The sequence below is a fragment of the Marmota monax genome, unplaced genomic scaffold (assembly GCF_021218885.2).
Source record: "Marmota monax isolate L192 unplaced genomic scaffold, Marmota_monax_Labrador192_F-V1.1 WCK01_AAM20220418_F8-fsc00064, whole genome shotgun sequence".
Lineage (NCBI taxonomy): Eukaryota > Metazoa > Chordata > Mammalia > Rodentia > Sciuridae > Marmota > Marmota monax.
In genome coordinates, this window is record NW_026694542.1 from 9,358,309 (window position 1) to 9,381,542 (window position 23,234).

At 51.0% G+C, this 23,234-nt stretch overlaps 1 protein-coding gene across 2 annotated transcripts; it reads right to left on the bottom strand.

Annotated features, from left to right (window-relative positions):
- Positions 1 to 3,234: 3,234 nt before the first annotated feature.
- On the bottom strand, positions 3,235 to 17,809 carry Tbx21 (T-box transcription factor 21). Of its 2 annotated transcripts, none has more exons than XM_046420623.2 (6): positions 17,428 to 17,809; positions 6,225 to 6,379; positions 5,787 to 5,908; positions 4,978 to 5,136; positions 4,771 to 4,832; positions 3,235 to 4,562 (listed from the first exon to the last, which is right to left on the bottom strand). In XM_046420623.2, exons 1-6 carry the CDS (start codon positions 17,685 to 17,687, stop codon positions 3,944 to 3,946), a joined length of 1,377 nt encoding a protein of 458 aa, XP_046276579.1. In that variant the 5' UTR covers positions 17,688 to 17,809; the 3' UTR covers positions 3,235 to 3,943. The 2 variants fall into 2 exon arrangements, with proteins under 2 accessions (XP_046276579.1, XP_046276578.1); XM_046420622.2 differs by lacking the exon at positions 17,428 to 17,809 and adding an exon at positions 14,865 to 15,470.
- Between the last annotated feature and the right edge of the window lie 5,425 nt (positions 17,810 to 23,234).

The following is a 23,234-nucleotide window of genomic DNA, read 5'->3' on the forward strand; positions in this document are numbered from 1 at the left end:
TTGGAAAACTGGGAATGGAACCACCATTTGACCCAGCTATCCCTCTCCTCAGTCTATACCCAAAGGACTTAAAAACAGCATACTACAGGGACACAGCCACATCAATATTTACAGCAGCACAATTCACAATTGCTAAACTGTGGAACCAACCTAGATGCCCTTCAGTGGATGAATGGATTAAAAATGTGGCATATATATATAATGGAATTTTACTCAGCAATAAAAGAGAATAAAATCATGGCATTTGCAGGTAAAAGGATGGCATTGGAGAAGACAATGCTAAGTGAAGTTAGCCAATCCCCAAAACCCAAATGCTGAATATTTTCTCTGATTTAAGGAGACTGATTCATAGTGGGAGAGGGAGAGGGAGCATGGGAGGAATAGATGAACTCTAGATAGGGCACAGGGGTTGGAGGGAAAGGGAGGGGGCAGGGATTAGCAAGGATGGTGGAATGTGATGGACATCATTATCCAAAGTTCATGTATGAAGACACGAATTGGTGTCAACATACTTTATATACAACCAGAGATATGAAAAATTTTGCTGTATATGTGTAATAAGAATTGTAATGCTGTCATTTATTTTTTTAAAATCAATTTAAAAATTGTTTTAAATTAAAAATTAAAAAAAAAAAGAATTTAGTGCTCAGCAAAGTGTTACATGCCTATAATCCCAGGGAGTAGGAAGGTTAGGATGGGAGGATTGCAACTTTGAGGAAAACCTCAGCAATTTAGTGAGACCCTGTCTCAAAATAAAAAATAGAAAGAGCTGGGGATGTAGCTGTGAGCGGATCACCCCTGGGTTCTATCCCAATACCCCTCAAAAAAATAACTCCATGGGCTGGGCAAGTGCTCTACCGCTGAGCCACAACCCAGCCCCAGCCCCTATTATGTCCATCTTTAAAAAATCTTTTTAAAAAATAAAGAAATATCTCAATCATTTTTTTAAAGTTTTCTTTTTTTTTTTTTTTTTTAATTGTAAGTACCAACAGTTTCCTAAGAAACAAAATAGACTGAACTGGGCTAGTCAAGTTTTCATTGCTGTGATTACAAAACCCGACAAGAACAACTTAGAGAAAAAAGTCTGGGCTCAGTTTCAGAAGTTCAGTCTATGGTCAGCCCAACTCTGTTGCTGGCGGGCCTCGGGTGAGGCAGAGCATCATGGTGGAAGAAAGCAGCTCAGCTCACGAGTAGTGGGAAGGGGGAGGAAGAGGGAGAAGCCAGGGACAATATAGTCCAAGGCCATGCTCCCAGTTACCTACCTCTTTAGCAGCCTTGCCCCCCTGCCTACTGTTACCACTCAGGAGTCCATTGACATGGTGGATTCTTCAGATGGATTAAACTTCTCTGTGAGGTGACAGCTCTCATGATCTCACCATTGCCTAAAAGCCCCACCTCTGAACTTTGCTACACTGGGGATTATACTTTCAAAACATCAGCTTTTGTGGGGGTGGGGGGACATTTCTAGATATAAACCATAGCACCAGCTTAATACCATTAACCCCAGAAAGTGACAGTCAAGAATAGAGGCAGAGGAGAGAAGGATGGGAGGACTCCTAATGCTCCTAATGCAGTTTATAAAAGTATCGGTTTCCAAATCTAAAGAGGGTGGAGCAAGTGTGTGTCCTTATCTTTTCCTCTGACTAGAAGGTGACAGAAATGGCATCTGGCAGGCTGGGTGCAGTGGGTGGTGCCCACCTGTAACCCCAGTGGCTCTGGAGGCTGAAGCAGGAGGATCTTAAGTTCAAAGCCAGCCTCAGCAAAAGCAAGGCCCTCTAAGCAACTCAGTGAGACCCTGTCTCTAAATAAAATACAAAATAGGGCTGGGGATGTGGCTCAGTGGTTGAGTGCCCCTGAGTTCAATCCCGGGTACAAAAAAAAGACAAAGAAAAAAAGAAAGAAAGAAAAGAAATGGCATCTGGTAGAGACCAGGAAAGGAGAAATGTGAACTGAGACAGAAGTAAAGTTTTCCCTGCTCCAAAAATAATTGCAAGGATAAGCCAAAGGCCATGTTATGGTTCCTCGTTAAGATGGGGTACACCCTGTACTGGGGCAAAGCAAACATCATAACTTCAGCCTCATAGTATTTTTCGTAAACCCCTTTCTTAACCTTAAAGTGTTCTTTCAGAACAAATTTTTGTTTTTAATTTTGGGAATGTCTGCCCAGAATAATATTTTTTATGTGAGGAAAAATTTATCTCAAGTTCAACAATTCCTTCATTTCACTTGAGTTTTGGGATTTTGTGTGTGTGCTTGATTTTTTGTGTTAATAAATTCTGTTAACTAAAATTCAATAGTTTTCATTAAGAAAAAGCATTCTCAGTATGATTCCAACTCTATAAAGTACTTCTATATAGCTCATCTAATGCTAATGATAATTCTTTTCCTCCTATGGTACTAAGGATTGAACCCAGGGATGCTTTACCACTAAGCTACATCCCCAGCCCTTTTTACTTTTTTGTTTTGAGAGAGGGTCTCACTAAGTTGTTGAGGCTGACTTTGAACTTGCCATCCTCCTGCCTCAGCCCCGGAGTTGCTCTGGTCACAGGCTCCTGGTTATTAATAATAATTCTTGATGGGTGGTGAGACTTCAGATAATTTATTGCTGTCTCTACACCTTTCTTCATTGCTTAAATTATTTTCTCAAAAGCATGTATTATTTTACAAACACAATTCAGTGTATTTATAGAGATAGAGAGAGCTAGAAAATGATAATAATGATGGTTTACACAGGAGCACTTCCTGATCATCAGGCACCATTCTTAAGCCCTTTACTTGCATTAGGTTGAATCACATGAAATTGGCAATAGTTGGCTGTTCTCGACCTACAAAAACAGCAGTGCCACATAGCCCAATTTATATTTATTCTAATCCTTGAACAACCCTAGAGTTGTGGAAATGCAAAGAGAAATCAAGTGTCACCAGGGCCTGCAGAGCCCCCACCCCACTCAGCCCTGTGCCCTGCCTGGCCCTCACACTCCTCCTCCCCAGGCCAGGCTCACACACAGGCAGAGACATGCCTCTCTATCCCAAGATGCCTTAAGAGGCAGCATCAACCATTACCTGAGTGCGGAGGGTAAGGCATGTAGCCTTGCTCTAACTCAGCCTATCCCCTGAACGAAGCCACTTCAGGTTTCTAGCCAGTACCCCAGAAATGAAAACCCACAAAAAAAGGTATGCTAGACCAGCCATCCCCAGATGAGTCCCCCAACCTGGCATGGAAGCAGGACACTCTTAAACAGTTTCATGTTTATTTTCAGAAAGTGATGAACACAAAGAAATACATCGAGACACCACTCTCTGTGCAATAAATAGCTTTCCCCATCAAAAAAAAGAAAAAAAGACAAGGAAAAAGCACGTGCACATACAACCACCACAAATAGGACCTCGCTTGGCAAGATGTGAACTGTCCCCCGTCCCAGCCCCTTCCTCTCTACTGCTCTGTCTTGTCTCCAAGCAGGTGGGGCCCCGGCCAGCTGCCCATTCACCTGAGTCCTCTCCCTGGCCCTGGCTGGGCAACTCCGTGTCTTTATTTTCAGATCAGGGATTAATACACTCACAAATAAAGCCACTGAATGTGACTCCACAAAGAAGCAGAGCTGGCCTTCCCCATCTGAGCCTCCCACCCCACCAGAAGCCACAAAGCTCCTTTGTGTCCAAGACCTTGCGCCTGTTTTCTGTTCTCCATGGGACCAACAGCGAGAAGCAGCACCAGGTACATGACCATAGTTTGGGCAGAGGAAGGAGCAGGAGACACTCCTCTGACATTTCATTGTGGAACAGGAAGTGAACCCCAGAATCCTTATGGGCCCGCCTCTTCCCCAACTATATGGAGAAGGGACCGAGGGAGCCGGGGTCTTCTCCACCCTGCGTCTGTGATGGAGTAGGTTGGCACCCTCCAACCTACCAACACTGGATCTGTTCATTTCTCCCCGTCTTCGGCTCAATTTGGAAAATAGCTATAAAACTGGCTTTCGGCTTCCTTATCAAAAGGAGAAGGGGCCCCAGCAGGGGAGGAGCTGTCACCACTGGAAGGGTAGGGGGACACCCGCCTCCTCTTAGAGTCTCCTTCGCCCAGTCCTGAGTCACTGGGCTCTGGCCGGATGGGGGTGACTTCGGTCCACAGCGAGGGGGAGCCCTGGTCCTCTGGCCCCCGCCCCTCAGAGGCTCCTGAACCAGGTTCCATGGGCAGAGTCCGCATGGGGCGAAACCAGCCAGCTGGGCCCATCTTTGGAGGGTACTGGGGAGCCACAGGCCAGCCAGCTCCAGGTGCCAGGACCTCCTGGCCTCGATAGTAGGATACGGTGGGCCCAGGGGCGGAGGGCAGGAATGCGGGCTTCATGCTGACTGCTCGGAACTCAGCCTCATAACTGTGGTCCCGGGGGGCCCCCAGCCAATATGGCTGGGATACCACATCCTTGGCCTGGCCAGGAAGCTCAGGGTAGAAGCGGCTGGGAACGGGATACTGGTTGGATAGGAGAGGTGAGTAGGGGTCTCCTCCAAGCAGTTGACAGTTAGGTCCAGGTGGGGAGGGGACGCTGGTGTCAACAGATGCATACATGCTAAGAAAAAAATTGAAAGGAAGATATGAGTCACAAACACAGCCAGTCACCTAGGTCCCGCCTGGTACACCACGTCCTTTCCCTGACCCTCCCTTCCTTGGTCTGCCCACCCTCCAGCACCCTCCCCACCCTCCAGGGCAGAGAAAGCACCAATCTAGAGTTTCATTTCTGGAGGGACCAAAAGTGAATTGAACTCGGTGGCACTTACGACTCAAAGTTCTCACGGAATCCTTTGGCAAAAGGGTTATTATCAATTTTCAGCTGAGTGATCTAGAGAAAGGGGAAAGAGAGTCACCCAAAGCCTGAGTCTGGAGCCTGAGAACTTCCAAAATCCCTCCCGAGGAAGACTGCCGGCCCCAGTGCTGTCCCTCTGCCCAATCCCAGGCTCAGGCCCCCATGGCCTGGGCAGCCTCACCTCGGCGTTCTGGTAGGCGGTCACCGCAATGAACTGGGTTTCTTGGAAAGTGAAGATATGCGTGTTGGAAGCGTTGCAGGCCGACTCTGGCTCACCATCGTTTACCTCCACGATGTGCAGCCGGGGCTGGTACTTATGGAGGGACTGCAGCACGATCATCTGAAGAGGGAGTCAGGTGGTGGTGGGTGGGGAGGGAGTTTGATGAATCCTCTCCCTCTGCGGTGGCCTTAGGTCTGGAAACACAGACCTGTGGAGCCCTCCTCCCCCATCAACGACTGGCCCTACCATGAGACTAGAAGGGACTCTGAGGTCATCTTGTGCCCTCCCTTGCCCTACCCCCAGGTAACTTCTTCCAGGTCTTCCAAATCCAGTTGCCTACGTCTTTGGGGCACCAGTTCTAGACTCCCGCCCCCGTTTTCCATCCCCAGAAGTCCACTGTGATCAAGAGATTAGCACAAGAGGGCCTTTTCGGGATAAGTGCACAGGATTTCTCAGAATGGAAATACTCCATATACATACCCTGGGATACTGGGACTGACTCTAGGCCCACCAGAGTGACAAATCATGGCAGCCAGGGACTCCTTGAAGAGGTCCCCCAGGTTGGCTTGGCCTGTGTTGGCCTGAAGGTGACCCCCACCTAGATTCAGCTTCCTCCCATTTCATCTTCCTCCCCACATGGATGGGAAAGAACTAAAATTGAGAGGAAGGAAAGGGACTCTTCCAGAACAGAATCTCCCCCACACACATACTTCCTGTGGTCTAGGAGGTACCAGATTCCAAGTGGGTGGCTTCCGGGGTGCAGGTCCTACCTGGGTCACGTTGTTGGAGGCTCCCTTGTTGTTGGTGAGCTTTAGTTTCCCGAATGAAACTTCCTGGCGCATCCAGTGGGCTCCAGTGTTGGGGGAATCTGGGTGGACGTACAGACGGTTCCCTGTGGACAGTTAACCTCTTAGGTAAGCAGCCCCCAGGGCAGACCCTTGGTGATGTGCAGCTTTCCCCGTTCTGAAGGGGAGAAGAATATAGGGAAAGTACCAGACAGGGCAGGGCAGGGGGGACAGCTGTGGCAGAGAACTGAGCAGGGGACAAGCTAGGACAAAATAGAAAAGTGAAGACAAACACAAGATAGAGCCGGGTGGGAAGGGATGTGGAATTCAGTCCTCCACGCCAGGGACAATGGCTTGGGGATCCACCAGGGGGCGCCCGCTCTTGGAGAAAAAGCAAGCCCACCGCTCCCTAGGGACACATACCTGGCATGCTGCCCTCAGCCTTTCCGCACTGCACCCACTTGCCACTCTGATACCGCCAGTGATGCTGGTCCACCAAGACCACATCCACAAACATCCTGTAATGGCTGGTGGGTTCCAGCCCAGCCACAGTGAATGACAGAAATGGGAACATCCTCCTGCAAGAAAGAGAGCCCCCCAGGATCCATCAGCCCCAGCTCTCTGCCAGTTACCTGTGTGCACTTGGGGTGCTGAAGCCCGCCTCCACCCGCTCACCACAGCCAGCAGAAAAGGGTTCAGTAAGTTTGCCAGTCAGTTGTTAAATACAACCATAATTAAAATTCAATTGTATAAATTTACAATTAAATACATTTGATGAAAATCCAAGGTAACCCATACTGAGAAATCATCACTTCCCATTACTTTACTAACTCTTAAGGTGACTTATGCCTATTGTACCCATGCAGTGAAGGTACAGAAGGTGGCGTGCTGCGCATCTCCCCCCCAACTCCATGTTCAACTACATACGTTGGTGACCTGAAATCAGCCATAGTAGAATATTTATATGAGAATCAACAATTATAGAGTTTGCTTTTTTTGGTGGGGAGACGTACCAGGGATTGAACTCAGGGGCACTTGACCACTGAGCCACATCCTCAGCCCTATTTTGTATTTTATTTAGAGACAGGGTCTCACTGAGTTGCTTAGCTCCTAGCTTTTGCTGAGGCTGGCTTTGAACTTGCGATCCTGACTCAGCCTCTCAAGTTGCTAGGATTACAGGCATGCGCCATCACACCCAGCAGAGTTTGCTTTTTTGCTCTATCTATCTATCTATCTATCTTTCTGCGGGGGGCGGGGGTTGGAGATTGAGCCCATTCTCACATGCTAAGCAAACTCTCTTCCACTAAGTTATATCCCCAGCCCAAGGACTTTTTTAAATGTTTTCCTTTCAGAGGCCTCTAACCTTAGGGGGTTTCCTCGGAGGGGCAAAGCACAAGCCATCTTCATACGCCATTCCCAGCAGGTCCTTGTGCCTCAGTCCCCATCCATCCTCTCCACTGTGACTCTTCCCACTCTGTGCAACGTGCTCCTAGCCCCAGGGCACCCACCCACAGGCCGTCTTGGTCCCACACTCCTGGGCCTGACATCTGTACGTGTAGTACAACCTGGTCCAGGCCTACATCTTCAGAGAAGCAGCTATCATCCTAGGTGGACAGGAAGCTTCCCAACCCCCTGAAAGAAGGTCAAGGTCTATCAAACACAGTCTTCATGCTCAAAGTCTTGGTTTCCCAGGAAAAGCAGAGAAAGTTAGGGGCTGGGATGCTGCAGTATCCCCCACCATGCCAGAGTTAAAGATTCAAAAAGCAAACCGTCTCCTGCCACCCCTGTCTCTACCACTTCCACCATCACTACTCCCATCATCACCATCGTTCCACTACCACCCCACTGTCACAACCACCGTCACCCTCACCACCATCTCATCACTACAACCACCACCAACAGCACCTTCGGGACAGCTGCCACCTCCATGATCACCATTCCAACCACGCTCCCGCTAACCACCACCTCCACCATCACCACAACCACTACTTCACCTTCCCAAAAGACACCACCTCTGGGTGCACCAAGGCCATCCATCACCAGCTTGAATGGCTGAGCCTCTGTCTTGGAACCCAAGGAGGAAGAGCAGGGCTGTCAGAAGTGCCTTTCATGCCCACACACCTCCTCCTCCCATGGAAGTCCTGTAGCATGAGGTTTCCTGGCCGCTGAGTCAGGAAACCTGGGGAGGGAAAGTTCCAGGGGTCAAGGTACACTTTGGGGTGGGTCCTAGTCCCAGAACCAGAACCCTGATAATCTTGGGAAGGTCTCCTAGGAGGCTGCTGTCATATTCTTGTCTTCCCCAGACTCCTGAGCTGAGAAAAAAGAAATTTCTTGGCCCCTTGAGCTTGGAAGAGTTAATTCCCAAAATAAAGCTTCGTTTTCTTCACCCATAAAATAACTCCTGTTCATTTTTCCTTTGAAAATTGTTGAGAAGCTCAAAAAAAAAAAAAAAAAAAAAAAGAAACTCAGCTCATTTCTCTCCTGTCCAATCTCCATCCCACCTTCTCCTAGGCCCAGAGTTCTCAAAGCTCCCTGGCCTTGGAAGATCCTGAGCAAAGAACAGAGACCTGGTTCCAGGCTCTGGGCCCCAGGGGCTCAGCAGGCCAGTTGCCTGGAGGAATCAAAGTTGAGGGATTAGGCATTGAACAACCTGGAGTGAGAGAGAGAATACTCTGAACACATTGCTCTTATCAGTTCAATATGCAGTGGTGGGAAGGTCACTCAAATATTTCCTATATTGTAACTGGTTCCCTAGTCAAACTTGTAGGAATAAAGGATCCAAGAGAAAAAAAAAAAAGAAAAGAAAAAAAAAAAAATATATATATATATATATACATTTAGTGCTGGGGATAGAATCCAGGGCCTCACACATACTAGGCAAGTGCTCTACCACTGAACTATAAACCCAGCCCTGAAATCCACTTATTGAGCCTCTACTTATACACCAGCCAGTTCATCAAGCCAGTCCTTGAGATATAAAATGTTGTTTCCAATTTTATATTTGAAGAAACTGGGACTTGGAGAAATTTGGTGACAGCCCCCCCCCCTTTGTTTTGATAACAGGGATTCAGCCCAGGGGTACTTTCCCACTGAGCCACATCCCCAGCCCTTTTTTATATTTTATCTAGAGACAGGGTCTTGCTAAGTTGCTTAGGGCCTCGCTAAATTACTGAGGCTGGCTTTGAACTCACAATCCTCCTGCCTCGGCCTCCCAAGCTGCTGGGATTACAGGGGTGTGTCACCACGCCCAGCTTCCATCCTGCTTTTATTACAAATAGCCGGAAACGGAGAAGACACAGATGGCAAGCAAAAGGGAGAGGAAAACGGAGGTCTCCGTTTCACCCTAAAAGTACAGAATCACCACCAGGTGGAATCTCTAAGTCACCCTCTAATTTACATGACACTTATCTGAAAGGAACCAGGAATGGAGAATGGGTCTGGTAACACACTGAGCCCACCAAACCACTTACCATCCCATCCTCAGAGGACAGAGTCCAAGACCCCAGTTCCTCTGCTGCCCCTAAGAGCCAGCCTGCCTCAAGATGATCCACAAGGTAGCGGTTACATGCTCCATCTCACAGTTTTCAAATGCAAATTAAAATAACAAGTAAACAGAATTTTTGTCAGTTGTGTTTTTAAAAATTGATAGCATCTACTGCTTAGGAAGCTGCAGGAAAGAGGATCCTCTCAGAAACTACTGGGGTATAAACTGGGATCAGCTTTTAAGAGTGTATTCTGGCCAGGAGTGGTGGAACACACTTTTAATTCCAGTAGCCCAGGAGGCTGAGACAGGAGGATGGCCAGTTTGAGGCCAGACTCAGCAATTTGGTTAGGCCCTAAGCAATTTAGTGAGACCCTACCTCAAAATAAAAAATAAAAAGGGCTGAGGATGTGGCTCAGTTGTACAGTGCCCCTGGGTTCAATCCCCAGTACAGAAAACAAAAACAAAAAAAGAGGGTATTTTGATAATGCCTTGTACTTACCAAAGTATAAAATGTGCTCAGGCTTCAAGGCCTCGCTTCCTCCAAACTCAGTTCAACATAATAGAAATCATCTAGCCACTGGCAGACAGCTGCACCAAAAAGCAAAATGGAGCAGGCACAGTGGTGTGTGACTGTTATCCCAGAATCATTTGAACCCAGATGTTCGAGGCCAGCCTGGGCAACATAGGCAAGATCCTCACTTAAAAAAAAAAAAAAAAAAAAAAAAGTTGTTTGTACCTATTCCAAGAGAAAGGAAGCCAGTCAGCCTAACAAAAAGCAGTCTTAAGCCTAAAAAAATTATTTGTTTTATTTTATTTTATTTTGTGGTGCAGGGATGCTCTATCACCAAGCTAATCCCCAGCCCTCTTTATTTTTTATTTTGAAACAGCATCAAGGTGGGTGCAGTGGTGCACACCTGTAATCTCAGTGACTCATGAGGCTGAGGCAGGAGGATCACAAGTTCAAAGCCAGCCTCAGCAACTTAGCAAGGTCCTAAGCAAATCAGTGAGACCCTATCTCTAATAAAACAGAAAAATAAATAAGCACTGGGGATGTGGCTCAGTAGCTAAGTGCCCCTGGGTTCAATTCCTGGTACCAAAAAAAAAAAAAGCTTAATGAAACAGCATCTAAATTGCTGAGACTGGCCTTGAACTTGAGAGTATCCTGCCTCAGCCTTCTGAAGACCTGGGATTACAGGTTTGCACTACTGTGCTCTGCTTAAAATTTAAAAAAAAAAAATTAATTAATTAAATTTAAGATCCAAAAAGTGCTGGAAATTGGGAATGTGAAGAAAAGAAAATCGCAATGTTTGTGGGGTTAGAAGGGACCACGTGGGACTGAAATTGTTGTTTTGCCAACTCCTAACTTCCCATACACAAACGCAAATGCAAATTGAGCTACTTAACAGCAGAGCTCCCCAAAGTTATCTTAATTATAATAATCAACCAATCACACCCAGATAAGTGGGGATTACCAGCAATTAATACACACCCACACACCCACAGAGACCCGGCCTCTCTCCCTCTACTAAGAATGTCTACCATCAGCTATTATACACTTGCCAGCACATTCACAACATACACTCCACACAGAAACCCAAGCACAAGTCTGTGTGTGGCACTAGCAGGCTGCCCAAGTTTCCACAAACACAAAAACTTAAACTTAAAAATGGGCCCATCCGCCATTTTGTTCTCAATTCCCCGCTCCAAGCCCTACCTAAGCGGCCTTGACCAGCCTCCCCACAAGGATTCATTCTCTGTTCCCATCTATTTCCACCCATGGGTGACAGTATGACTGCTGCTAGTCCAAACCAAGGAGTAGGGCTAGAGTGAGTAGGAGAGGGAGGATCTGGGACGAAGTGAGTCAACCCAAGGTGAAAGGCTGCAGGGCTGTGGGTGGGCCTGGGGTGGAAGAATTTTTCAAAAAGAAAGAAGGCTGTGGGTGATGTGGTGGTGACTGGCAGGTCACTAGAACCTACAGGGGGACACGCCAGCTTGGCAAAGCAGGAGGACAGAAAAGAAGCTGTTCTCTGAGCCCAAAATTCGGAAGCTAGAAGAAATGGCCACAGACTTCCCAGATCACCAGAGTCCAAGCTGAGATATGGGGCCCCTTGCTGGGCTGGTGGGTCTGAACTGGGGCCCCTGAGGCCTGATCCAAAGGGAGCTGTGAAAGGAAAAAGTGAGGAGCTACTGGGACCCAAAGGAGCCCCTTAGAATAAGTCCAATAATGTGAGAATGTAAAACACACCAACTTGCACATGTTTATGAAATGACAAAGGAAGCTGGGTGACATTTAGTTATTTATTTTCAAGTTTGCTAATGGTATTGTGTTAATTTTTTTTTTAAGATCCATTTTTTACAAATGTGTAGAGAGCCTACTAATTACTATGTTACTAATACAGCTGTAGACAAGTTGGAGTGAGTGGAGATAAAGAAGAAACAAGCTGGGGACAGTGGCACATACCTATAATCCCAGCAACTCAGGAGGCTCAGACGGGAGGATTGCAAGTTCAAGGACAACCTCAGCAATTTAGCAACTTGTCTCAAAATTTTTAAATATTTGAAAGGGCTGCGGATGTAGCCCAGTGGTAAAACACCCCGGGTTCAATCCCCACTACCACAAAAAAGAAAAAGAAACGACAAAATTGGACCTGTACTGATGACTCTTGAAATTGGATGATGGGTACATTTTTCAGTCTACTTTTGTATATAGCAGGTTTTTTTTTTTTCCCATAGTACTGAGTATTTAACCCAAGGGTGCTTTACTGCTGAGCTACATCCCCAGTCCTTTTTTTTTTTTTTTTTAAGAGAGAGAGAGAATTTTAATATTTATTTTTTAGTTTTCGGCAGACACAACATCTTTGTTTGTATGTGGATTGAACCCGGGCCGCACGCATGCCAGGCGAGCGCGCTACCACTTGAGCCACATCCCCAGCCCCCAGCCCCAGACCTTTTCAGTCCTTTTTCTTTTTTATTTTGAGACTCAAGTTGCTTACAGCCTCACTAAATTGCTGAGGTTGGCCTCAAACTTTTGATCTTCCTGCCTCTGCCTCCCAGGTTGCTGGGATTACAGGCATTCACCACTGCACCCAGCTTATAGTGGGCTTTTTTTTAATATATATTTTTAGTTGTTAATAGACTTTTGTTTTATGTATTTATATGCGGTGCTGAGAATCGAACCCAGTGCCTCACACATGCCAGGCAACAAGTGCACTACTGCTGAGCCCCAGCCCCAGCCCCTATAGTAGACTTTTTCATAATTTGAAAAAAAAAATGGTGGCACATGCCTGTAATCCCAGTGACACTGGAGGCTGAGAGAGAGGATTGCAAATTCAAGGTCAGCAACTTAGCGAGACCCTTAGGAGCTCAGTGGTGCCCTGCCTCAAAATAAAAAATAAAAACCGCTGGGGATGTGGCTCAGGTTAAGCATCTTTGGGTTAAAAAAAAAAAAAGTAAGTTTAGTACGTGCAAAGCCTTTGGTTCCATCCCCAACACACACACACATGCACACACACAAAAAAAAAAAAAGAAGGAAAAAAAGTCTATAGATCTAAAAGGGAGACAAGACAAGTGAGAATTATGTAGCAGGAACATACAAGGAAGCAGGAGGCCAGAGGAGTGCAGATGGTGATCCACACTTAGAAAATCCCCCTGAAGGACAGAAAGACACTGGTCCAGCTCCAGCCAGATCCCTGAAGTTCTGGCAGATGCTCCATTCACCCAGCCCTCCAGACTGGAGCTGCAGAGGCCTGACAGTGCCATGGGGAGACCCTGGCCAGGCCTCGTGGGGAGACCTTGCCGACCATACAACAAGGCAGAGGGTTAGAAGGCCCCACTTCTGATCTGCTGTGTGTTGGTGTGCAAGCACTAGCTATCTGTGCACTTCTCAACAGTAAAACCGGGAGACTGCTTGGCCCACCTAAGACACAGTGAAATAATGGAAGTGAAAGCACTCAGTGCATCAAGCAAGGCCTTCAGACAGCATGGGTGGCCGTTTTTTACTGGTGGCTATGGGGGTTTGAAGAAGGAAACCCAGGCAGATTCCCTCTGGGCTCTGGTGCCAGCTCTGCCAGCAATGGGTGTGCTGTGTAACCTCTGAAGTGTTTCTTGATGTCTCTGGGTCTGTTTCCCTGTCAGTGCAGTGAGAAGGTTGTGCGGCATCTTCTGGTTCCTTGCAATTCAGACGCACTGGGATCAGAAGCCAGGGACACCCAGAGAAAGAGACTGGGGTTGAGAAGATGGAGCATTATCAAAGGCTGAGCCATAAAAGAAAGTGCCACCTTTCCTGGGTTCATCTCAAGGAAAGAGGCCCAGCTCAGCAATTTAATGCCTGGTCCATCAATCCCAGGGCACTCACAGAAACCGTCTGGAGGGAAAATGAAGATGTTCTAGCCGTGCCTAGATTGAATACCCACCCCGGGCCCTGCGTGGCCTTCCCCCTTTCCCTCCTAGGCCTCACCCTTGGTATCTACTCTTCAGCACCTCAACCTGGGCCCATCATCCAGGCCCACCAATGACACAGCCTCTGCACAGGAGCAACCTGATGGTTCCCCCTGCCCCTGCCCTGGGAAGGGTGAGTCCACATTTCAGACACGCAAGGCCCACTCAGGGTGTTGCTTACTAAACAATCACCACACAAACTGCAAGTTTCTCTTTCTTTCCTCACTCAGGAGGCTCTATGCGGAAGCAGCACCCTCAACCCCTAATCCTCATGCTTGATTCAGGGGTTCAGGACCATGGAGCCAAGGGGCTCCCCCATCCAAGGGGCTGAATTAATGACTATCTGGGCAGGGGAGTGAGCAGGTTTTCAGGGGCTAGTCCCAAAGGGTGACACCTGCATGGGCCCTAAATGAGTTTCACCTGCTTAGGCCCGGGTGCCTATGCCTAGAGGGACCTGTACCCCCAATAAGCTTCAGTGTCCCTCTTCTTCTCCCCACCCCCCCAACACACACACTCAAGACATATGATCTCAAAGTAAGGCCGGAAAGGAAAGTTGGCCAGGGCTTCTCCATGTCACCAAATCCCAGCCTCCCCCCACCCCCACCAGCACCAAGATTGCCCCAGCACACAGCAGCAAAAAAGCGAAGTGGGTGGCTGGACACGGCCCGGCCCAGGAGAGAGAAGGAGAAGGCCGGGATATCAATCCCAGCGTTCTAGTTTCCCACACTGAGGGGCTAAGAGGAGCCTTGCCCCGCAGGCTCAGAGTGTCTGCTTCTCTCTGTTCGCCGCAACCCCCAGTCAGGCAGAGGGCTGGGCAGGGGCGCGCACCAACTCTGGATGAAGCCAGAGGTACCTCTTCCCCTCCACCAAGGTAATTTCTTGCGCGCACACATCCGTCTCCTTTTTGAGTTCTCTGGCTGCTGGCGAAATTCCCCGGGCGAAACGGACCCCCTAAGAGCTTTCCCCGGCCTCACTACAACCCCATCCCCTGCCTCCTCAAGCTTAAGCCAAAACTGCAAAGAACACGGACACACTATGATGTCTAGCCAGTGGGAAAAAAAAAGAAAAAAAAAGTCCTTGTTCCGGCCCAGGCACAGAGGCTCTCGCCCGCTCCGCCCCGCGAGCTAGCGCTGCTCACTCACCGTCCCTGCTTGGTAATGATCATCTCCGTTTGGTGCTGATTGAACTTGGACCACAACAGGTGGTTGTTGAGCGCGACTCTCAGCTTCCCTGACACCTCCAGCCCCGCAGGCAGCCCGTAGTCTTCGCGCGATCCTGGATAGAGCCCAGCCCGCGGGTCGGGGGCCGGGTAGCCATCCCCGGGTTGGTAGCTCTCCGTGCCCGCCGGCGGCGGGAAGGGTTCGCCTGCGCCGGGGAAGCCAGCCGCCTGGGGCCGGGGCGGATAGGCGTAGGCTCCGAGGAAGCGTCCGGGCGGAGCCGGCACCAGGGCGCCCCCGGCGTAGGGCGCCCCCAGGCTACCGCCCCCACGACGGTCGGCCGCGTCCTGCGCGCCTGGCTCAGAGTAGAAATAGCGGTGCTGTGGGTCGGCGCCTGGCGCCCGACCCTCGTCACTCGTCGGCATCGGCTCAGTGCCCGTCAGCATGTCTCTGCAGCCCGGCTCCACGATGCCCATCCGGGGCGGGCTGGGCACCTTCCCGCAGCCGTCGAGGACCCGTTCCTCCCCGCGTGGGGGCAGGCGAGAGGGACGCGGGGGCTGGGGCGGCTGGGACGGCTGGGGCGGCTGGGGGCGGGACCGGGGGCGGGGTGGGGGCCCCACCGGAGCCTGAGCTGGGGCGCCTGGCTCCCGCGCCCGCGTTTGGCAGGCGCGCGGCAGTTACCGGGCTCCCTCTCCAGCGGGCCGCTGTCACTAGCGTCGCGCGGCCTTTGCTGTGGCTTTATGAAGCTCTCGGGTCCCCCACCCCACCATCTCGGCCCCGCCCCGCCTCACCCCGCCCCCTCGTGGCTAATACTCTGGCGAATCCTCCGCTGTTGGCCAGGACTGGAGGGCCCCCTGCACAGTGCAGATGAGCGAAACCCAGAGACCTGAAACTCTGCTTGTAGACCTTGCCCTCTGGCAGAATCAATCCCGCCACCTGAAACAACTGTCCATTTCTTTCCCCTCAAACTTCGAGGACATTTCACTCATCCTTGAAAGCTCAGCTCAAGAGACCTCTCCTACAGGAGCCTGTGAGGATGGCCAAGATGGGACTAGCTGGACATTCTCACCCCATTGGCAGGCTCCAAGCTGCCTCAACATAAATATTCAAGAGATAGCTATTGTGCCCAGGCTCTGGGCTAAGTGACTTTGCATGAAGCCATTTCCCTCCTTTTCCAACCAGAGGCCAGGGTGGCCTCTGTCTGGGCATCTTGCTCAGAAGCAGACCTAGAACTTGGTGGGCAGCAGGGTCTTTAAAGGGGATTGTCTTCTCAGCCGCCCATACCAGGTTGCCAGAGCCCTGGACTCTGCTGAGCAGGGCTAGGCTGGTCAAATCTGGGCCCCAAAAAAAACTCTCAAACGTGGGCACTGGAAGCAGTATTAGGCTACCAGGGCTCAGAGTCCCTGCTTGTGACTCGTGTACACATGACCTGGACAAGTCACTTCCCTTGCCTGAAAATCATCCTCACAGGTCTCAACGTGGACTGGGGAAATAAACACATCTACTTTTGCGAGTGGGGTGCCGTGACACCAGCCAGTATCAGTGTGTAGCACTTTCCAGTCTGGATGGAAAGCCGTTTGGAAGAGTTCAGAGTTGGCAGACAAGAAGGAAGCCCAGCATATGCTCTGGTGGCGGCCTCAGCTGATGGCTACAGAGGCGGGTCTTTTTTGATTTTTCTTTTCTGCTACTATAGGCACACTTTTTAATAAAAAGTATCCTTACTTTCTTTCAATGGAAAATAGCACTATTGTGGGTTGTCCTGTGTATAAGGATATAAGCTGTACAGAAAAGCGAAAGCTTTATGTAGCAAAGCTACATAAATCTTTCGCAAACATTAGCCCCCAAAGGCAAACAGAATTAACATTTTGGTGGGCATCCCTCCATGTGTCACTCCTACACACTGTCTCTGTTTCTCTGTCTTCTGCACACACACAAATACATAATTTTCTATAAACATGTACATGATGTTTTGTAGTGTTTTGTTTTTTTTTCACTCAATAAGGTGTCATGGAATTTTTTTTTTTTTTTTTTTTTTTTTTTTGCAAATCAACATGTAGAGATTTACATTTTAAAGAGTGTTTTGAAAACTAAAACAGTTTCATCATGTTAAAGGTTAACTTCTCCTCTCTCCCCCATTCCTGCCAGCCCTAATTCTCCCCTAGGGGCCAGCCCCATTTCTATATTTTTGTCCCAGCCCAACAGGGCTTCACCCTGAGGGGCCCACGGGAGCTCTCTGCTCCCAACTAGAGCTGAACCAAGAGGCAGGCTGGCAGGCGAAGGTGAAACTGGGGACCCCAGGAGGCGGGCATGACCCAGGGAGGGTGAGGGAGAGAGAATCAACACATCCCTTGAGGATGGAGACCGGATACATGACAGCACCAGAAACCCAGGTCTGGTCTCCTCCCCTGCCCTTTACCCACATTTCTCCAAGCCTTGAGGAAGGCGGAAGCTTCTGCCTGCTGTTCGAAGTGGGCAGCATAGTTTGAAAGAGGGTGACCTTGCCCTTGGCCACTTTTTGTAAAACATTAGAGATTTCCATAAGACTCACCTGAATGATTTCCCCAGGAGACATGAGACTGTTGAATCCTGCCACTTCTTTGGGGGGGGGGACATTTTTACTAAGTGGTTGACTGTAGAAGGCCAAATGGAGTCTTGTTGCTCCTCCTCTCTCCGTCTCCTCTTTTTCATGCTAATCTTCAGGTCAAGTGGTCCATCCCCCTGCTTCTGAACAGGATGACCTGACTTCCCACCCAGCTTTCCAGAGCAGGAGGGGTTACGAATCTCAGAATCAGGTGGCCCTGGGAACATGTCTCTGGAGGATAAGGGGAGTTGGAGTGGTCTCCCTATAACCTAAGGGGCTGTAAGAGGGTCTTACAGCCTGTCTCATTAACCCCAGATTCCTCGCCCATCTTCCTCCAATTTCTTCCACCCAAAAAAGAAAGTGCTTGTGAAAAGCGGGGGCTGAGTGGCCCTGGTGTCACCACCTCCAGTCCCGCCCCTCTGCCAGCTTAGGTGAGAAGAACCCTGGCAGTGACACCTCCTCTTCCTGCTGCCACCTCACCCCCTTCCCAGGCCCCAGGGCTGGAAAGGTGGGGAAAAAGGAGCTAGGAGACAAGGCCCCCTGGGACCTCCTCACTTCTCTTCTAGAACCCCATCTGCTCGCTGAGCATCCAAAGGCCGGCCCCAGTGGAGTGGGAATGAGAAACACAGGGTGGAGCCTGGGAGCGGGGAGAGAGTCTCCAACCAGCATCAGACTCTAGGAGACAGGCTGGATTGCAAATATGGGGAATAGAATGACTTACCAAAGTCACACACCCCATTTGTGACAGAGTTAGCCTTGTACCCTGGTCTCTTGACTCCTGGCCCAGTATTCTTTCCCCAAGAGTCCGGGAGAGTCATAATAATGAGTGAAAGGCCAGGCACAGTGGTGCACACCTGTAGTCCCGGCAGTGTGGGAGGCTGAGGCAGGAGGATTGCAAGTTCAAAACCAGCCTCAGCAACTTAGGGAGGCCCTGTCTCTAAATAAGAAATAAAAGGGCTGGGGATATGACTCATTGGTAAAAAGTCTTTGAGTTCAATCCCTAATAATAATAATGATAATAATAATAATAGAAAGCAGAAAAGAAGATTGCCCCTGAACCCCTACTTCGGCACTGGGTCGCTCGCCCTGCTGTCCTCTGAAGTGTTCTAAACTTCATTTTGAACAAGTTGCTTCCCATCAAGATTCAAAAATTATAGGTTCTGCCCTGAGGTCACACGGCACTGCTCTGCCCCTGCTCCACACTGTGCAGGGAAGATGCTGGGATGTGGATTTCTGGGACTTGCCTCTGGAGATTCTGATTTCCAGGCCTGCAGCGGAGCCAGAATCTGCACATTTTAGGGTCCAGGTGAAGCTGAGCACTAGAGGCTTGCAGGCCCCCTCCCACGGGACTCTCCTACCTCCAGATCGGGCCTGCGGGTCACTGCAAGGTCTGCAAGGTGTGAAGAGGATGGTGACAGTCGAAAAGGGCAGCCACAGGCACTGGACTTCCTTTTCAACGCCGAAGACCAAATGATCCCCCGCCAATCCATGAGGCAGCTTGAGGGCGGAGGGCCCCTCTGGAGACCTGGAAGCCTCCTGGGTGGGCTCATACTCAGCTAGGCTGAGAGGCGGGTATGGGGGGGTTAGGGGAGGGGACAGACAGCGAGTGGCGGACACTCAGAGCACAGGGCGCCAGGACCCAGGATTTCTGCCCTCCAGCCTTGGAGGCTTGAAAGGGGGGGCGGGTGGAGGGTAAGGTGTGTGGGGAAGAGAAAGCAAAGGGAGAACTTCAGAGTGCATTTCTGAAAGAGATTCAGAGATGGAGAGGGACAGGGACCACAAATATGGACACCCAGAAGAGGACTCATGGGGAATGCAAGAGAGAAGAAAGGGAGAGAGACGCCCCATCTGTGAAAGGGAGGTCCACAGAGGCGGGGAGGCTTTGAGGCACCAAAGGCCATGCAGAGGGGAATGGGGCAGACGTAGTCAGCTGGCTGGATTGGAAGCCCAATTCCAACCCTCGCTAGCTGTGTGACTTGGTGGAGTATCTTAACCTCTCTGGTTTCCTTGTCAGTAAATGGAGCTAATTGATTTTCTGCCAGGACTAATTCTGTCTGTAAAGGTCAAGGGGCTCTGTCCTAAGGCAGGAGCAAAACAGAGGAACAGGCTGAGCTGAACTGACCCTCTTACCTCTCCTCCCAGCTACCTGATCTTCCCTTCTTTCCCTCTGACTCACAGGCTTATCCATAAAGGGTCCCTCAAATCCATCCCCCAGCCTCCACTCAGGGCCTTGAGCCAAAAGAGAACCCTTCTGTTCAGAAGATGCCTTCGCAAGAGGGGACAGGCCTGCCTCTGACGCCTGCATACCATTCCCTGGAGTCTCCAGTGCTCAGGGCTGGGATAAATCAGATCCTGGGGACTCTGGGGTCACAAATGAATGAGGATTAGTCTCCACCCTGAAAGAGGTCCTGTCTTGGTGACCCAGGGCCATCGTTCTTCAGCCCCTCTGCCCACTGCCCCTCAGGTGTGGACTCACAACACGCCCACCTGTGCACACGCATCATGCCCACACGTGTGAACACACTCCGCACATGGAGAAATCCCCATGGTCCAGTCCCTCAGCCCTACCCCTTGCTCCTGTCCCACATCCAGCCTCCCAGGGATCCTTGGGGCATCTGACTCTGCCCGTCCACCAGCCCTGAACCCCCACCCCCACCCAGGCCCAGACTGCCAGACCTTCACCAGGCATGGCCGGAACCGTCGGATTAACAGCCAGGGAGGGTGAAGGAGTGACAGCACCTGTAGATGCCCCCCCACCGCCTGCAGTGACAGCTGCAGGAGTTCTGAGTCCCAGCACCCAGCACCAGGTGGTCAGTGTGAACACAGAATAGAGAGATGATCCCAAGGTCAAGGGCTCCAGGCTCACATCCCCAGGTTGCCCTTGGAAGCTCCCAACACCCATCGCCCCAGCTAGAAGCCCCTTGCCCGCTGACTCCAGATGACACCTGAGCCTGCACTTCAGTCCCTCTCACCCACCGTGGGCATCTTCTCTGATTTTCCATCCTCTCTAGATCTAACTATTCCACCCAGCTCCTCGCATAAGACCCTCACCCCACACTCCTCCCCAAGTGGTGTGCAGGGAGACTATGGCTCCCACTTAATGTTTCAAGGGACATTAAGACATTGGGCACTTGAATACCTCTGTCATCGTGGGACATGCCAGAGTATGCTTCAGGGAGGCCCTGGGGAGAGGCTGTGCCCCCCCTTCCTGGGGAATCTCAGCAGACAGGCCTTTAATCTCAGACAGGAAGCAGGGTCTGGTTACCAAGTGTGTGGGGGGGTGCCCAGGGCTTTGGGTGAAGGGAGCTGGGGGAGGAGGGAGGGAGAGAAGCCCAGGGAAGGGGATGGAGGGGAGGGAGGATGGGCTGAGGGGTTAACCCTGTGCAGCCGGGATCCTCCCAGCTCCCATCAGGGGGACTCAGCAAGACGTCCTGGCTCAGCGATGCTCTGCCAGGCCTCCTGCGAGCCCCAGGACCTCTGGCCAGAGGACAGCAACAGGCCCCACTTGGCCCCCTCTCTTCAAGTCCTTGCCTACTTCCTGTGAGCCATACTATCCTTGTGGTTCTGCGTCCTCTCATCTCTCTCTCTCTCTCTCTCTGCCCTTTTCTGCCATCTGTCTGACTCTCCACCTCTATCCAGGGAGCTGTGTGGAGCTGTGCACGTCCTGAGTGCAGGTTCCCTACCCTCCTCTCTGTCTCTGGTCTCCACCTGCTTGAGTCTCCCGTGTTTGTGTGGGTATTACCACATCAGTCAGCCTCATGAGGTCTGTCTAGCTCTCTGTGTGTCTACTGCATGTCTGTCTGTCTGGGACGGAGCCTCCATTTGTGGGTCTACTCTGGCCTGTCTGTCTCTGGCCTGGGGCCCTTTGGCTTGTCCTGTTGGCTAAAGTTGTGGGGTGGAAGGAGGAGCTCCCGTCTGGGGTAGTGGATGAGGTGGCCCAGGGATGGACGCAAGAGGAAGGAAGAGGGAACAGCAGGTGCGTGTCGGGAATGTGAAGGCACAGACTTCCTAATGGTGGAGAGCCTGGAGACCCCAGGAGAAAGCCCAGGGGTGCACACGGCAGGGAAGGCACCTCCTCGTCATGGGTGGGTTCAGAGTTGCACACGTACGGAAACAGACTAGAATGGAGAAGACCCAGAAGCAGGCGAATTGACAGGGAGCTCTGGGTTCTAATCCTGGCTCCACCACGAGCCCCAGATAACCTTAGGTCCTCTCCTTCTACCACATTTCTCTGCTCTGTAGAGTGAGTCAGTTGGCAGAGACCATCCCCTAGAATTCCGTGAGAGCCAGAGTGACAATGGCATCACTAAATTCAGGGCAGGAGGCTGGTTGACCTTTTGTGTCCCAAAGTCTCTTCCAGTCTAAACCAATAGCCTCTGTGCCTGTGATTCAGCACCACTAGGGGCAGGACAGAGGGAAGAATGGAGGTTAGACAGCAGGAAGGACTTCCTGCCACACAGTAGGAGGGTGAGAGGCCCCAGTGTCTCCTCACAGCAGGCCTCCAGGGCTCCTCTATTGGGACTGGGGTGGAGGGCAAGGGTGGGGGGCGCTCCGCAGCTGGGTAATTAGCCATCGCTCTCAGGCCCTGCGGGGAGGGGCTGCTGGACTGAGAAACCAACGCAAAGTGACAGGGGTGGTTTTGACACGCGGTGGAGCTGACGGGCCCAGGGGGCCAGGGCTTTGGTTTGGGGGGGAAAATCCTATCAAATGATTAAAAAATAGGTCAGAGGGAAGAAGCCACAGCCGGCACTGGGCCCATGGTGAGAACGCAAGTAGCTTCCCCAGGGCTGTGGCCTCACTGGGTGGGGGCTGAGGAGTGTTGGTAGAGGCGGGTGAGCGGGGAGTGGGGAGTGGGGACAAGACGGCTGCAGGCCCAGGAGCTGGCTTTCTGCCTCCCCAGCCTTGTCTCATTGGGACATTTTGGAATTCTACCCACAGCCCATCTTCCTCCTCAAAGGCAGGGCCATGCCACCCCTGCCTAACCCACACCATGTACACCAAGTCTGTTCCAGAAAATGCTAAGACTATTGCCCGATCTGGAAGTTCTTCTTACCTTCTAGCCTTAGGTTAGCCTTAGAGGCAGCTTGCTAACTGACCCTATATTTCAGAACGAATTCACCCACCACCGCGTCCCCTTTGTCATTCTGCCAACTCCGCATCTTGCTGGGGGTCCACTCTGGCCCTTCAACTTGTTCTGGGAGCTTCCTTTTCCCTCCTTCCCTCCTTCCCTGCCTTCTTGACTCTTGCAATGAACACCACAGTGGCCTGGGAAAGGCAGAGCATGAGGAAGCAGGAGCCCCACGGTCCCACGGGTCCAGGACGGTTGATGATCTCTGAGCTCTCAGCAGACAGGGGCTCGGTGCCTGGTCTGAACGGAAATCTGAGATGCCTCCTAGTGTGGGGTCCCCTCCCCTGTTCTTCTAGTTGTCCTTCCACAGCTCCCTGCACCTCCCCTTTTTTGAATTCACTGGAACTCACCTGGAGACTGGCACCTGCAACCTGGGAGCGGAAGTAAGGCCTGGGACGCCACCCCACACCTCTGCTCCTCCTGAATCCCAGGCCTGGGCAGAAAGCAGCCCGGCAACCGGTACCCAGAGCAGAGGGACAAACCAGTCACCAGGCTCCCAGCAGCTCCATCTCCAGCTGAGTGGGCACCTGGGTTCCCGTCACCACCATGCTGGGCAAGCACCCAGGGCCATGTTGGGTGTGAAAACGGATTGGCTAGGTCTGACCTTGAGTTTAACCCCACTTACCACCCCAGACACAGATCTGCT

Excerpts from the sequence above, each read along its gene's own strand:
- Tbx21 (XM_046420622.2), bottom strand. The coding sequence starts at position 15,355 with ATGGGCATCGTGGAGCCGGGCTGCAGAGACATGCTGACGGGCACTGAG. Across the intron at positions 5,909-6,224 it reads GGCTGAGGGCAGCATGCCAG|GGAACCGTCTGTACGTCCAC; the intron begins GTATGTGTCCCT and ends AACTGTCCACAG. Across the intron at positions 4,833-4,977 it reads CCGCCTACCAGAACGCCGAG|ATCACTCAGCTGAAAATTGA; the intron begins GTGAGGCTGCCC and ends CCCTTTCTCTAG.